At 49.3% G+C, this 13289-nt stretch overlaps 1 protein-coding gene across 2 annotated transcripts; it reads right to left on the reverse strand.

Moving 5' to 3' along the window:
- Positions 1–2790: 2790 nt before the first annotated feature.
- Positions 2791–13103, reverse strand: LOC146334368 (phospholipase A and acyltransferase 3-like). 2 transcript variants are annotated; one of them, XM_084823602.1, is made up of 4 exons: positions 13004–13103; positions 11686–11788; positions 8843–9111; positions 2791–3863 (listed from the first exon to the last, which is right to left on the reverse strand). In XM_084823602.1, the coding sequence occupies exons 1-4, from the start codon at positions 13019–13021 to the stop codon at positions 3750–3752; spliced, it is 504 nt and encodes a 167-aa protein (XP_084679728.1). In that variant the 5' UTR covers positions 13022–13103; the 3' UTR covers positions 2791–3749. The 2 variants fall into 2 exon arrangements, with proteins under 2 accessions (XP_084679728.1, XP_084679727.1); XM_084823601.1 differs by lacking the exons at positions 11686–11788; positions 13004–13103 and adding an exon at positions 9532–9790.
- Positions 13104–13289: the final 186 nt, after the last annotated feature.

Below are 13289 nucleotides of genomic sequence, written 5' to 3' on the forward strand. Positions count from 1 at the left end.
AATACTGGGCTACTTTACAGGGTTGTTGTCAGGGGGACTGGGCTCCTGTACATGAAACACTTTGAAGAATGCTACAGTAGTGCTGCATGAACACATTATTATTATTATTATTATTATTACTACTACTAATACTACTACTACTACAAATTTTAATCAGCTCAGCCGAAAGTGAAGCCAGACATGTCTGTTTCTGAGAGGCTATTTTGGAAGTAGCATGTTACTATAGTAGCAAATCACAGAATCATAGAAGAGCAGGGTTGGAAAGGGCCTACAAGACCATTGAGTCCAACCCCCTGCTCCATGCAGGAATCTAAATTGTTAAAAAGGAAATATTAACGATGGCCTTTTCTTCTAACAATGAGTGACGGCGGTTGTTTATTAAACAAGCTTTCATTGGTACCTCAAAAAGGCATCGCCATAAGTTTTCTCATTTGCAAATTCATTTCCATTTAATCAGTTAGCAGGCAGATGTTTACCCCCACTCAAATTAATATGCATTCATCGTCTCCTCTTATTGTTCTCCATCAACCTCCCCTCCTCCTCCTTTGCTGAAATTGAGATTGCAAACCCCTCGGGACAGGGACTTGTCTTGTAGGTTATGTAAATCAGTACAATGTCATGGATTTTAATGACACTATACACCACATCTATAATAATAAAAGAGGACATGTGTCTGTCCGTCCAGGAATCCCCACCATAGCTCCAGGGCCATGAAATCTGGGCACCGGAATCTTGGTATGCATACTACAGGGATCCTATGGGGTGAGCACCTCAAGGTTATTTTGTTTTTAAAAGGCATTAATTAATTTTAATTAATTTAAATGTGTCTGTATGGTTGAAGCCTGCAATAACGTCTTTGGCTACTAGGGGGCAGGCTTCACTATCCAGTAAATAGTTTTGCAGTCTGTACAGTTGGAAGCCAGGGGAGATTAGTAGGCCCAGAGATAGAGTCATAACCCTCCCCCGTGCTGCGGAGCAGCCCCCCCCCCTCAGGGGACAGAGTGGGCACACCTCTCTCTTAGGGGAGTATGGGATGCATCATCACAAGGGCTGTGCCTAGGGGTGCCAGCTGGGCATGGCTTTACTCAAACAGCATGGGCACAGTGTGTCCCATTCTGACAGCTGCTTATGTTTGAACATAGGACTATCTGAAGAGCCCTGCTGGATCACACCAAGGGTCCATCTAGTCCACCATTCTGTCCACACAGTGGCCAACCAGCTGCCCCAGTGGGAAACCCACAAGCAGGACAGGAGTGCAACAGCACCCGCCTGCCCATGTTCCCCAGCAACTGGGGTACAGAGGCAGACTGCCTCTGATACTGGAGGTAGCATAGAGCCATCAGGACTAGTAGCCACTGGGAGCCTTCTCCTCCAGGAATTTGTCTAACCCCCTTTTAAAGCCATCCTAATTGGTGGCCAACACTACATCTTGTGGTAACAAATCCCTTAGTTTAACTCTGTGCTGTGTGAAGACATCCTTCCTTTTACTGGTCCTGAATCTCCCACCGATCAGCTTTATGGGATGACCCCGTTGGGTTGTAGTATTATGAGAGGGCCATGCATAATTTTGTGCACCCCTGTCATGTCTCCCCTGACTCGCCTTTTCTCCAAGCCAAACAATCCCAGCTGCTGTAACCATCCCTCATAGGGGAGTTGCTCCAGCCACTTGATCAGTTTAGTTGCACTTTTCTGCACTTTTCCCAAATCTACAATATCCTTTTTTTTTCGGTACGGTGACCAGTATTCTAAGTGTGGTCGCACCATAGATTTGTATAATGGGCGCACGATCTTGGCAGTTTTATTTTCACTTCCTTTCTAATTATACCGAACATGGCAGTTGTCTTTTTCATAGCCACTACACACTGGGTTGACATTTTCATCAAGCTGCCCACCACAACCCCAAGATCTCTTTCTTGGCCAGTCACTACTGCTCCCATTATAATGCAGGAGTGGGCAACCTGTGGCCTTCCAGATATTGTTGCAGCTCAACTCCCCTCATCCTGGACCGCACCCATTGGCCATGTTGGCTAGGGCTGATGGGATTTGTAGACCAACAACATCTGGAGGGCTGACAGCCCAGCTCAGGCCAGATGATAAGTAAGTCACCAAATCCCAAAGCAAAGCTAGGAAACTGGGTATTCGTCTGTCAACCAAGTGGGTACTCTCTTATGAGACTCTGCTCCACTCATCGGTACCAGTCGAGCATACACCACCAACGGGCACCGATAAAAGTAGAGAAAATAAAGGCAGAACCCCCCTTCCAACAACGTTCAAAACCCCTGTGTACCTGCAGTGGGGCTCTTGCTATTTTCCTGTGGCAAATGAATTAACCTCCCATTTTCTACCTGGTGCTTGGAGTGACATCATAGGGAAAGTGCTACCTCACCTGTTACCGAGTAACCATTAAATACTCTGGTATATATGTGTGTGTGTGTGTATGTGTGAGTGAGTGAGTGAGAGAGAGAGACAGACAGACAGACAGACAGACAGACAGACACAGGCAAGCAGGCAGGCAGGCAGGCAGGCAGGCAGGCAGGGGTATGGCGGTGGGAGCGGGGGCCAGGATGTCATTTACCCCATCAGTTCAGGAGAGCATACATTTGGTCATTAACCCACTGCGTTCTCAGATCCTTCATCCAAAGGGAAAAGTGGAGGTTGAGCAAGGGGGCAGGGGGAGATATAATACCAGCACATCTGCATGATGCGCTGTTTCTTCAGAGCAATGACAGAGCATAGCGAGAATCCTAATCCCTCTTAGCAATCAAGGAGAGAGAGACTTCTTATTTATTTATCAGTTTATTAAGACGTTTTAAATCATGCCTTCCCTGTTCGCAAACAGAAAGCTCATTTCATGAACTTCTATTAAAAAAAACACACGCACACCGAACAACAAACAATGATTCCTAACAAAAGCCGTAATAAATGTCAGGTATTAATAAAAAATAATAAACAGGCAGGCATTCAATCTCGGGGGGGGGGGGGGGCCTTCAAAACTGTTTTTCAGTAACTGCCCACTCAGTTCTTATACTGGAAGCAAATCCTTCATTTGACCCATATGCTTGTTCCTTAATTCTACTAGGTGTATGTCTTTCCCCACCAAGGTCCTGTTTTGGACTTGATGGCAGTTGGTGGTCACTGAAGTTCTGGAATAGAGGTGGTCAACTTCAGGAGGTCCGGGGGTCATTTTTGCACCCAAGACACACACACCCCAGTCTCCCCAAAAACGATTTAAAAAATATATATATATGGAAAAATGGCATCCAGAGGACTACAGCGCACCGAAACGGTCAAGTCGAGCTTGTTTGCAAGCTAAATTCGACCCTTTCAAGTCTCTGTAGCTGTTAAAGAGTCCTAAAAGGGTCTAATCTATCTTGCGAGCAAGCTAAATTTCACCTTTTCGGTGCTCCGGACACCATTTTTTATTTAAAAATATTTATTTTTACTTTTTTTTCCAAGTGTGGGGGGCAGTGAGGAGTGAAGAAGAAAAAGACCCCAGAAGCCCGAAGTCTGGCTACCCCTGTTCTGAGAAGTCATTCAAAATGTTCCCAGTACAAAAGCAGAACCACAAAACAAAACGAAAATCTAACCTTCACAACCTGACATCTTGTTCTTTAAATTTAGAAAATGACCATGTCGTATTAGGAATTGTTCGTATTTCGGAGTCTGAAATGTAGGACAAAGTAGGAAAGTGGTTACGTTCAAAGAGGAGATTTCCAAGCATGGAGTAAACCTCAGCCCGGGATGGCTGTTTAGTCCTCATTACGCCTGCTGGGCAACAGTATAATGCCAACCACCGTTGCCACAACTGCTGCAACTCCTACGCCAAGTAGGCCCGCTGTGCTGGCGATCAAGGTGTCTCTCACCTGAAAAAGATGAGGCAGGGGAACCATTAGACTACGTCCATTCCAGATGCAGACCTGTTGGGATGCGTAGGCCTAAAGCAACCTTTCCGAACCTGGTGACCTCCAGATGTATTGGACTCCAAATCCTATCAGCCCCAGCCAGCATGGCCAAAGGCAAGAGATGATGGGAACTGTGATCCAAAACATGTGGAGAAAACCACGTCAGGGAAGGCTACTGTTAAACATCCAATTCAGCGAACCGTCAACAACGAAATCCCCAGAAAAGTAAGACCGGCAAGGGGGAAACTTCAAACCTCACTCCTTCCACAGATTACTTCTCAGATGGGTGACTATTTTAGTAAGTCAGCATCTGAATCCAACCAGCTTTGCAATGGTGGATGGTAGGAACCATGGGATTTGCTGGTAGATCAACAGGAGTCTACCCAAATGTTTCTGACAGGGCGGACTCTGGAATTGAGGGAGTCAGTACTGGCTCCAGGTTTTTGAGGGCCATCGAGCAAGATGCCCCCAACAGGCTCCCCCCCTCAGTGAGTCTATCTTCCCCCTACCGTTGTCACCAGCTCTTCTTCCTGCTCAGCTTCTTTCCTGTCATGGCTGCCACTTGCTTGCTCAACAGGCAGAGAGGCAGTGAATAGGTAGGCCGTGGCATCTCCTGCTCCTCCTTCCCACCACCACTGTTGTCTGGGCCGGAGCAAGAGGCAAATCAACAAGCAGGTTGCCAGGGTGAAGAGGAGATGCGAGGCCCTTGTCAGTGGGCCCCTTCTGGCATGTGGGCCCTCAGCAAGCGCCCGAGCATGCCTACCCTCGACACCAGCCCTGGAGGGAGTCTTGGTAAGGAAGGCCCCCGCTGCCATCTTCAATTTCCCACAGTGCCCAGAGTGCCCGCCATAGCTCACCCTGCTTGAGTCCTTGCAGCTGCCCATGCATACTGGGTTCCACCCCTTTAAAGAGAGGATTTGGGTATGAAAGAACTGTGAGCTAACTTCAGGTTCAGGAAACAAATTCCTGGGCTTAGCACATGCTCAGGGGGAACCCTGTTCCTTCATTCCATGTGTCTGCCATACACACACACTACAAGCATTGATTTGCACCCAACACCAGTTGGTGGACCTCTAAGTTCTACTGAAATAACAAAGACAAAGTTGATCCCACAAGCCTGAAGTCCACCCATGTGTGTGTGTATGGTACATACTATAAACAGTATAACATTCATACAAAAGACAGGCATCTACATTATCTAACATTACTGCAAGGTATCTTTTGAAACAGGTAGCTAGTATGTTATTAAACATCTGAGGAAGCAAACAAGTAAACGGTTTGTCAAAAATCGGCAAACTTCACCTCTTGATCAGACTATAACAAGGAAAAACATTTTTATCTGTCAATACAAAAATTGTATCTAACCCTCATAAAGGCCATAAAAGGGTGCCAGACATTGGAAAAATGGGCAGTCTTTTGTCTACTCTCTCTTAAACGGACACACTCAGTTCGCTTAGTCATCTCTGCAACCTTCCAAACTATATAATACACAACCATTCTCTCAATGTCGGGGTGGCATTTCTCCTCCCGTTTCTGACATCCAAAATCCTAGCAGCAATCAACAGATTCTGAACCATCTATTTATGTACGGGATCTCTCTCTTCAAACACATAACCCAGGACGACTGTTAGAGGGTCACAGGATAAAGAAACAGGTCTGTTTATTGATATTGCACATACAACTGTTTCCGGAAAATAATTGAAGGGCATTCCCACCAAATCTGCACAAAATTAGCGTTGTCATTTCTGCACACCAACACTGGCCTTCACAGTTCCCATAGATATGACTCCATCGATTAGGGGTCAGAAAGTATTGATATAGTACATCTGCCCACTTCTGTTTTAATGGCTGCAGTCCCAACGTTTCTGGGGCCCATCCTGGGTAAACCAGCGTCTGCCTTTCAGAGAGGTTTTGACTTTCAGTTTGGCTCGTTAAAAAAAAACAATGTTGATGTGAGAAGCCAGAGAGGCCATTTTTCATAGCCATCCAGAGCTCAGCTGCAGGAATCCAAGTTCCCTTTCCAGAACCTGAAGAGTCACTTTCTCCCAAGGAGACCTTTTCTGGAGGCAAGGCAGGAGCCCAACTTGCCTGTCACTTGAGGGGACAACGCTCCCGGATGTCAAGGGGTTGCTCATTCTCCGCCTCAGAAGCAGCGTCCCTTCCTCCTGACAGGCTTGGCCCTGCAACCACCTCTCCTGAGGGCTCAGGCTCCTGTGGATCAGGCGGCAGTCCCTGGTCTGGGATGCCCTGGACTTCTTGGGCCTCTTGCTCTTCCTCTGAGGAGGACTCCTCCAGTGGGAGCATGGCAGTCAGGGCCGAAGGGCAAGCAAGGCGACCAGGTCAAGAAGCAAGCCAAAGGTCAGAGCCGAAGGGCAACAAAGGACACAAGACCACATCAGAGCACAGGAAGACCTTGTTGCTCAAGCAAGGCTCCACAGGAAGACCTTTTATACTTCTTCCTGTCCAGGAGGATCCAATGGCCAGCCTGGGTGGGCGGAGTCAGTCCAAGGCCCAAACATACCTCACTGAGCAGCTGGTGCCAGCTGTAGTTCGGTCGCTCACCACGCAGCGGAGCACCACACAGATACAGCCACTACCGAGACGTCGCTTCATCGCGAAAAGAACAAGCACCCTCTTTGTTCCGAAATCCCTTTGGGAGGGGTTATTGCAGAGAAAATGAACGAGGCAGACAGCAGGCAGAGCGGGGGGAGGGAAGCAATGTTCCTCGGTGTGAGAACAGCGGCGGTGGGTCAAATCTAAAAGCAGCATCCCCGTTTTCATCTGCAAAACGCTGGTGGAACGCCTTGCCACTTGTTGCAAACTGGCAAAAACCTGGTGCTAACCTACGTCGAAATCTAATATATTGAATAGTGCAAGGCCATTCCTCAGATAAAGGCTTGGATTCAAACACGGTTGCCCGGGCGCTTGTCCATCACCCCTGTTCCTTTCCCCTCATTGGCCGGAAGGTGAGAGCAAGGTTTACTTCTTGGGTTTTAAAGCATAAAAAGTGCCGAAATGCATGTCAGTCCATCCATGCCTTCACGCCCATTGGCCACCGAAGTATTTACCTAGGGAGGTGGTGGGCTCTCCCACACTGGAGGCATTCAAGACAAGGCTGGACAGCCATCTGCCAGGGATGCTCCGACCTGGATTCCTGCATTGAGCAGGGGGTTGGACTCGATGGCCTTGTGGGCCCCTTCCAGCCCTACTATTTTATGATTCTATGATTCTGTTGGTGGCATCCCTTGCGGGCGTGCCACCTCATTAGTCTGTGCAACTCGTCCCCAGGAGTAGCGGCAGTCAGCCGCTGGTGCCTCTCGCCTCAGTAGCTGACTCGGGGCTGTCTCAGACCCAGGGCCGGCCTTACCATTAGGTAGAGTGAGGCGGCTGCCTCAGGCGGCCGATCCAGGTGGAGCGGAGAGTGGCAGCAAGGTGTTGGAGGACAGAGCTGTAGGCGTTCGACACAGCCTGCACTGCACCGCCTAAGTGACCACCCTGCCTTCAAGGGTGGTAGAGGCAGCCAGCACCGAAGTAAGATTCAACTGCCAATCTGGTCGGCTTCTGCACATGGAATCTGGGGGACGCCATCTTGTCCTTTGCCTCAGGCAGCAAAACATCTTGGGCTGGCTCCACTCTAACACATCTAACCTTTGCTTCTCATCAGCCTGATGCGGTGCCTGAGCTCCAGCCTGTTCGTAACCATGTCTCTGGCCCTTCTAAGCCACATCGATGACCCACCTCCGATTCAGAGCTAGGCTGAGGCCTGACAGATGTTCAGACCACTGTTGTAGTGAACATTCCACTCAACTGAACGGGGTAGAAGTAGGGATGTACGGACTGTGTAAAATCCACTCCATCTGTGTTTTGTGGATTGTCAGGCGCCTTTTGTTCCGTCATCCGCTCACAGAAGGACGCGCTTTTTTTTCGTCGTGTGAAAAAATACGCAGGTAATTACGTAAGAGGGTTCGCAACAATTTACTGTTGTGCCAGTGTAGTGTAGTGTAGAGAGCCAGTGTAGTGTAGTGGTGAGAGTGACGGACTGGGAGCCGGGAGATCCGGGTTCTAGTCCCCACTTGGCCATGGAAGCTCACTGGGTGACTTTGGGCCAGTCACAGACTCTCAGCCCAACCTACCTCACAGGGTTGTTGTTGTGAGGATACAACGGTGAGGAGGAGGATAATGTAAGCCGCCTTGAGTTCCTTGCGAGAGGGAGAAAGGCGGGGTATAAATGCAATAAATAAATAAATAAATAAATTACTGTACATAATTTACCTCAGTACGTAACATTTAGCGTATTGTCCCCCGTTCCGTTCAATGTTTCCTCAACAGAAACTTGTGTGTTTTCCTACGAATAAATATGCATAACTTTTGGGAAAGTTTTTTTTAAAAGCATCCGAAAGTCCACAGACTTCGTGTGGCCCGAGGGGGTCGCTCCGCAGCGGATTCCACAGGTTGGATTCTTAGAAAACCGAGCTCATTTTAGTCCATCTTGAATTTCTCCAGCATCCCTAGATAGAAGCCCCTTACCAGTTGCAGAAAGCAGGGCCAGACGGTCCTCTCCCTCCTCAGGGCCGTTCCACATACGGAAGCTGACTGGACTGGCAGAGGAATCTTTCTTCAGTACAGGTGATGGGACAGCACTCAACATCCTCCAAGGGGCAGCAGACTAGTTTAGAGGGCACAGAGCAGACACAGCTGTGCCCTCCAGCATCTCGCTGCCATGCCCCACTATCTGCCGCCTGAGGCAGAAGCCTCACTCTGCCTAATGGTAGGGCCGGCCCTGCCCTCTCTGCAACATGCACACAAGATACAAGGAGGGTATTCCCCCCCCCTTGGGGGCAGCATAATAGCTCTGCCCTTCAGAAGTGATGAATAGCACATCCACGCTCAGCTGGCACAGCATTTCCAGGTGACCACAGCTCTGGGTCATCCATACGCACCTGATCGCTCCTAGCTTTGCCGTAGCGCAGCCTGGTGACAAAATGCTCGCAGTTCTCGCTGGCCAAGCTGTAGCGCATTTCCTTTCCCAGGAGTGATTCCGCCTCCTGGACGATTTTGCTGGCGGGACGCGGCCTGTCTTTCCAATCGTATTTGTTGTTGACCCGGCAGACGTCACTTCCAGCGATTTCCCAGAGGAGTTCCTTCTTCACCACTGCTTTTTCCGACACGATGGAGGCGATGCTGGAGGCGCCGGCCTGCCTGAAGTCATCTTGAAAGACATATCAACAGAAGGAACATCAGAATGAAGCACTGGCTCCTTTGCAGGAATGTCCACAATGAACATTTGAACCAGTTTCACTGCCACTTTCACTTCCTAACCACAAGGAATTCTGGAGAGAGTAATTCCTTTAAGGCAGGGGTTAGAACCTCAAGCCCATAGGCCAATTCCAGCCTGCCTAGGGTCATGATCCAACCCCCTTGGGTTCTCTAGATGGCTGTGTCCCACTACCCTGGCCCCATGGCCTTTCATCCAACCACCGACTGTTTGGAGCTGGGGTTCTGATTCTGTCAGGGCCCAGTCAAAGTAGATCCTTTTGATTACCAAGATGAAACAAAGCCCCTTGTGCAAAAGGATGGCAGCGTATTGATAGAAAACAGATGCAGAAAAAAATATGCCAAGAAAGCTCACACTTCTCTTCAGTTAACAAAGCCGTTCTCAGCCACACCGCTTGTACTCTGAGGAAGCCACAGCAGAGTACAAGAAGCCATTCCCCCAGGACCAGCAGAAGTTCTCCAACCTGATGGCGCATGCATGGCCCCCTGGAGCAAGACCAAAGCACAAAGCCTGCTGGTTGGATTTTATAGGTTTCTTCCTAGTTCAGGAGCTGACAGACTGGCACACAGAAACACATTCTCTTCTCAGGAGAAGGGGGGCTCCTCTTTCCCCCAGGAAGCGAAACCGATTTTCTAGGAGCTGACATCATCTAGCTGGCATGAACAACTTCAAGGTGGAGCTGTAATTTACTAGCCTGTGTGAGAAGCCCACTCTCATTATTAACTGGAAAGCGGCCTGCTAGGCTAAACTCCACAGGTCTCCAGGTGGCTACCAACAGCATATAGGAGTGCTGTGAAGTCCACCTTTTTGCTCACCATCCAACTCACCATTTTATTTATTTATTTGTTTGTTTGTTTATTGCATTTGTATCCCACCTTTTTTCCTCCTTAAGGAACCCAAGGCAGCATACATCCTCCTCCTCCTCTCCATTTTATCCTCACAACAACAACCCTGTGAGGTAGGCTGGGCTGAGACTCTGTGACTGGCCCAAAGTCACCCAGTGAGCTTCCATGGCTGAGTGGGGACTAAAGCCCGGATCTCCCGGCTCCCAGGCCAACATTCTAGTCGCTACACCACCCTGGTTTTTATGCAGTGTTTTAATTAATATTTTGTTCATCTGAATTTTATTGCTACCCTCCTTAAATGCCGTTTTTTGTGGCAGAAAGCCAGGAGAGAAATAAGTCCTCCTCTTGTCCAGTTTGCCAAGAGAGCATAGTCCAACACTCCCAGTCCAACACTCTAGCCACTACACCGCACTGCCTCTCCACAAGACGTTTTCCAGCTCTTGCACATTTTTCCCTTTCTAAAGAGTGGAAATACCTCTCCAGAGGCCCAGCTGCTGGCAAGAAGAGGTTTAAACTAAAACAGGCCGGTATGTTTGGGTGTGTGAGAAGCCGTGCGTGACTAGCCTCGCTTCTCCACCGGAAAGTAATTGCAGTGTTTCCGAAGGAGGCGGGAGGCAGCCGTCACATGCAGCTAATGAGCCCAGGCTGCAAAAGGAAAAATACAAAACTGACTAGGCACAGAAGCAGAGGGGAGATGGGAGGAGGAGAAGGCAAGGAGTCCTGCGTGTCCATACAAGCCATACTGATTGAGCCCAGGACTATATATTAGGAAAGCATCAGCCTCCGTGTTGAGCCAGCTATCTCTTGTTTAACGCCAAGCTGGAAAACAACTTAGCTTTCTCAGGCGGCTGAGACTAAACTCTCTCTGAAAGCCATTACGTTTAAGAGCTTAGCACAAGGTGTTTGGGGCCCCGCACACTACTGAAATGTGCCCTCCCCTCACCTACCCACCGAAAGCGTCTCCAAAACTGAATGTGGCCATTGGGTGAAAAACAGTCAACATCCCTGTTTTAGGGCTCTCTAACAAAGAAATTGTCTTAGAGCGCAATCCGATGCACATGTAGGCAGAGAAAAGGCCTACAACTCCCAGCATTCCCCAGCCAGCACGGACCCGAGGCCCGAATCCAGCCAATCTTGAATCAGCACTTATGGAAAGCTCCACGGTTTTTTTGCTTGTGGACAAAGCTGGCAATCGCCTGTAAATCAAGCCGCTCTTCAAAGCACAGCTTCAGAGGCCGGTTCAAACACTGGCTGCCTGAAAGCCTACCCAACTTGGGCACGTATCCAGGACCGACGCCACAGGTCGGCATGGTCGGGCACCTGCCGAGGGCCCACACCCCAGCAGGGGCCCCCTGACAAGAGCCCCCTGGACTTGCTCCTCCTCTTCTCCATCGCAACCTGCTTGCTTGCCTGCCTCTCGCTCTGGCCCAGACCACGGCGGTGGTGAGAAGGAGAAGCAGGGGATGCCACGGCCTCCTCGCTCACCGGTTCTCTGTCAAGCAAGCAAGCGGTAGCAATGATGAAGAACAGGAGGAGGTGCAAGAACAGCTGGTAGCCATGGCGGGGAGAAGGCAGAGCCCCTGAGGCAGGGGGCCCATGGAGGGTCTCTTGACCCAGGGCCCTCCAAGCACTGCACGTCTCCAGCAAAAGCCCAAGGTCTTACTTGAAGGAGCCAGGTGGATGACGTAACCAGAACCGACATAGATGGCCCAGTGCTGGTAATACAAGCGGGAAATTTCTATGAGGTCTCCGGGCTGTGGCTCCACCTGTGGCGAAACACAAGGGAAGCTGTAACAATAGTGTAAAGGAGCGTAAATCAGTAGTGTGACTACGGAAGCAGGATCCGGAGTGGGAGGTAAGCACCAGCAGAGGTCCTCCAGTGACTACGCAAAGTCGAGGTGCTGTGGCGTACGGGCTAAGAGGGAGGCAGCGTGGTATAATGTCAGACGAAGTTATTCTAGGGTGAATCCACACAGCCACGAACACGCAGCCTGTCAAAGGTGGTCTAGCCCGACACGCACATTTTAGAGTCCTTTGCTACGCACAGCTAGTCTCTCTTCAGGGGAGTTCAACCTGTGCATGTCGGCCTAATTTCAGAAGTCGCCTACAAGCCAACAGTCCAGACCTTGACCAAAAAAAAGGGGGACCTCTCCCTCACCTGGCTGCCCATTGGGTGGAGTGGGGGGAGAGAGAGAGAGAGGAAAGGGGGTCTCAGAAAGAGCGACAAAGGGAGAAAAGGGAGGTCCTTGGAGGAAGCGTGGGATCTAAATAAATGTAATTCTGGAGCAGCATTTGCAGAAAACAGTCCTGTGTTTTATTTGTTTTTAATTCCCGGACCTGTGAAATTGCTGGGTGTAGCCACAAAGCAAGAATAAAAGGAAAGGGAGTGTCAGGACACACCAGTGCCATAGTCTTTTTAACTCTACATTCGTGAGATCTAGAATCTTTAAAAAAAAAACATATACATGGGTGTGTGTACGTAATTTGAACTTTCTGGTACTCCCACAAAACGAGGATAAAACTACTTTTTCAGCGACTTGAGACCAGCTGTCTCTTTTTTATTCTAGTTTGGATGCTTTCCAGTTTTCTTATACTTTCTGGGTATAGCCACGGGCATTATTAAAAACCCCAACTCTGCGGCAGGGCACACTAATGCCTTAGTCTTTTTAACTCTACAGTCATGAGATCTAGAATCTTTTTTAAAGCACACAAACACATATTATCTGAGCTTTCTGGTACTCCTGCATTTACCAGATGTCTCTGTGCTATGAATCGTCTGACCAGCATAACCTCATGGCTATATATAACTCAACAGAGGCTTTAGAATCTGTCTGGGAAAATCACCCGTCAGCTGCAATGCTCTCTAATGCCACAGTGCACATAAACAGAAATGGCGTGGAAAGGACAGCAGGGGTATCCCACAAAACAACACAGAGAGGGTGGCTTCAGGGCTTTTCTCGACTGCAGCAGCAGCTACTCACGTAGGAGCAAGCAGACATCTTGAGGATCTGTGCGACTGCCTCGCTCGATCCTGTGCCCTTGTCAAAGCTTGAGAGCAGAGCAAAGAGGACGCCAGCCAAAGACTTTAATGATTGGGGACAGCTGCAGGCGGGGTGGGGAAAGGTTCGTAATTGCCTTTGCGCTGGATGAGGCCTGGGCTGGAGATGTCGAAATGGGCAGACAGCGGGCCTGGACAGATCGGGTGACCTGCCAAAGGGCAAAGCAGGATCCTGGATCAAGTGTCACATTCATTTTTAAACGTAATGG

The sequence above is a fragment of the Heloderma suspectum genome, chromosome 17 (genome assembly GCF_057233095.1).
Source record: "Heloderma suspectum isolate Gila_16-S chromosome 17, 16-S_ref, whole genome shotgun sequence".
NCBI classification, from domain to species: Eukaryota; Metazoa; Chordata; class Lepidosauria; order Squamata; family Helodermatidae; genus Heloderma; species Heloderma suspectum.

Coding starts and splice junctions, on each gene's coding strand:
- LOC146334368 (XM_084823602.1), bottom strand. Junction 9,112..11,685: donor CATCCACCTGGCTCCTTCAA/GTAAGACCTTGG, acceptor ATGTCTTTCAAG/ATGACTTCAGGCAGGCCGGC. Junction 3,864..8,842: donor GCAAAGCTAGGAGCGATCAG/GTGCGTATGGAT, acceptor CATCTTTTTCAG/GTGAGAGACACCTTGATCGC.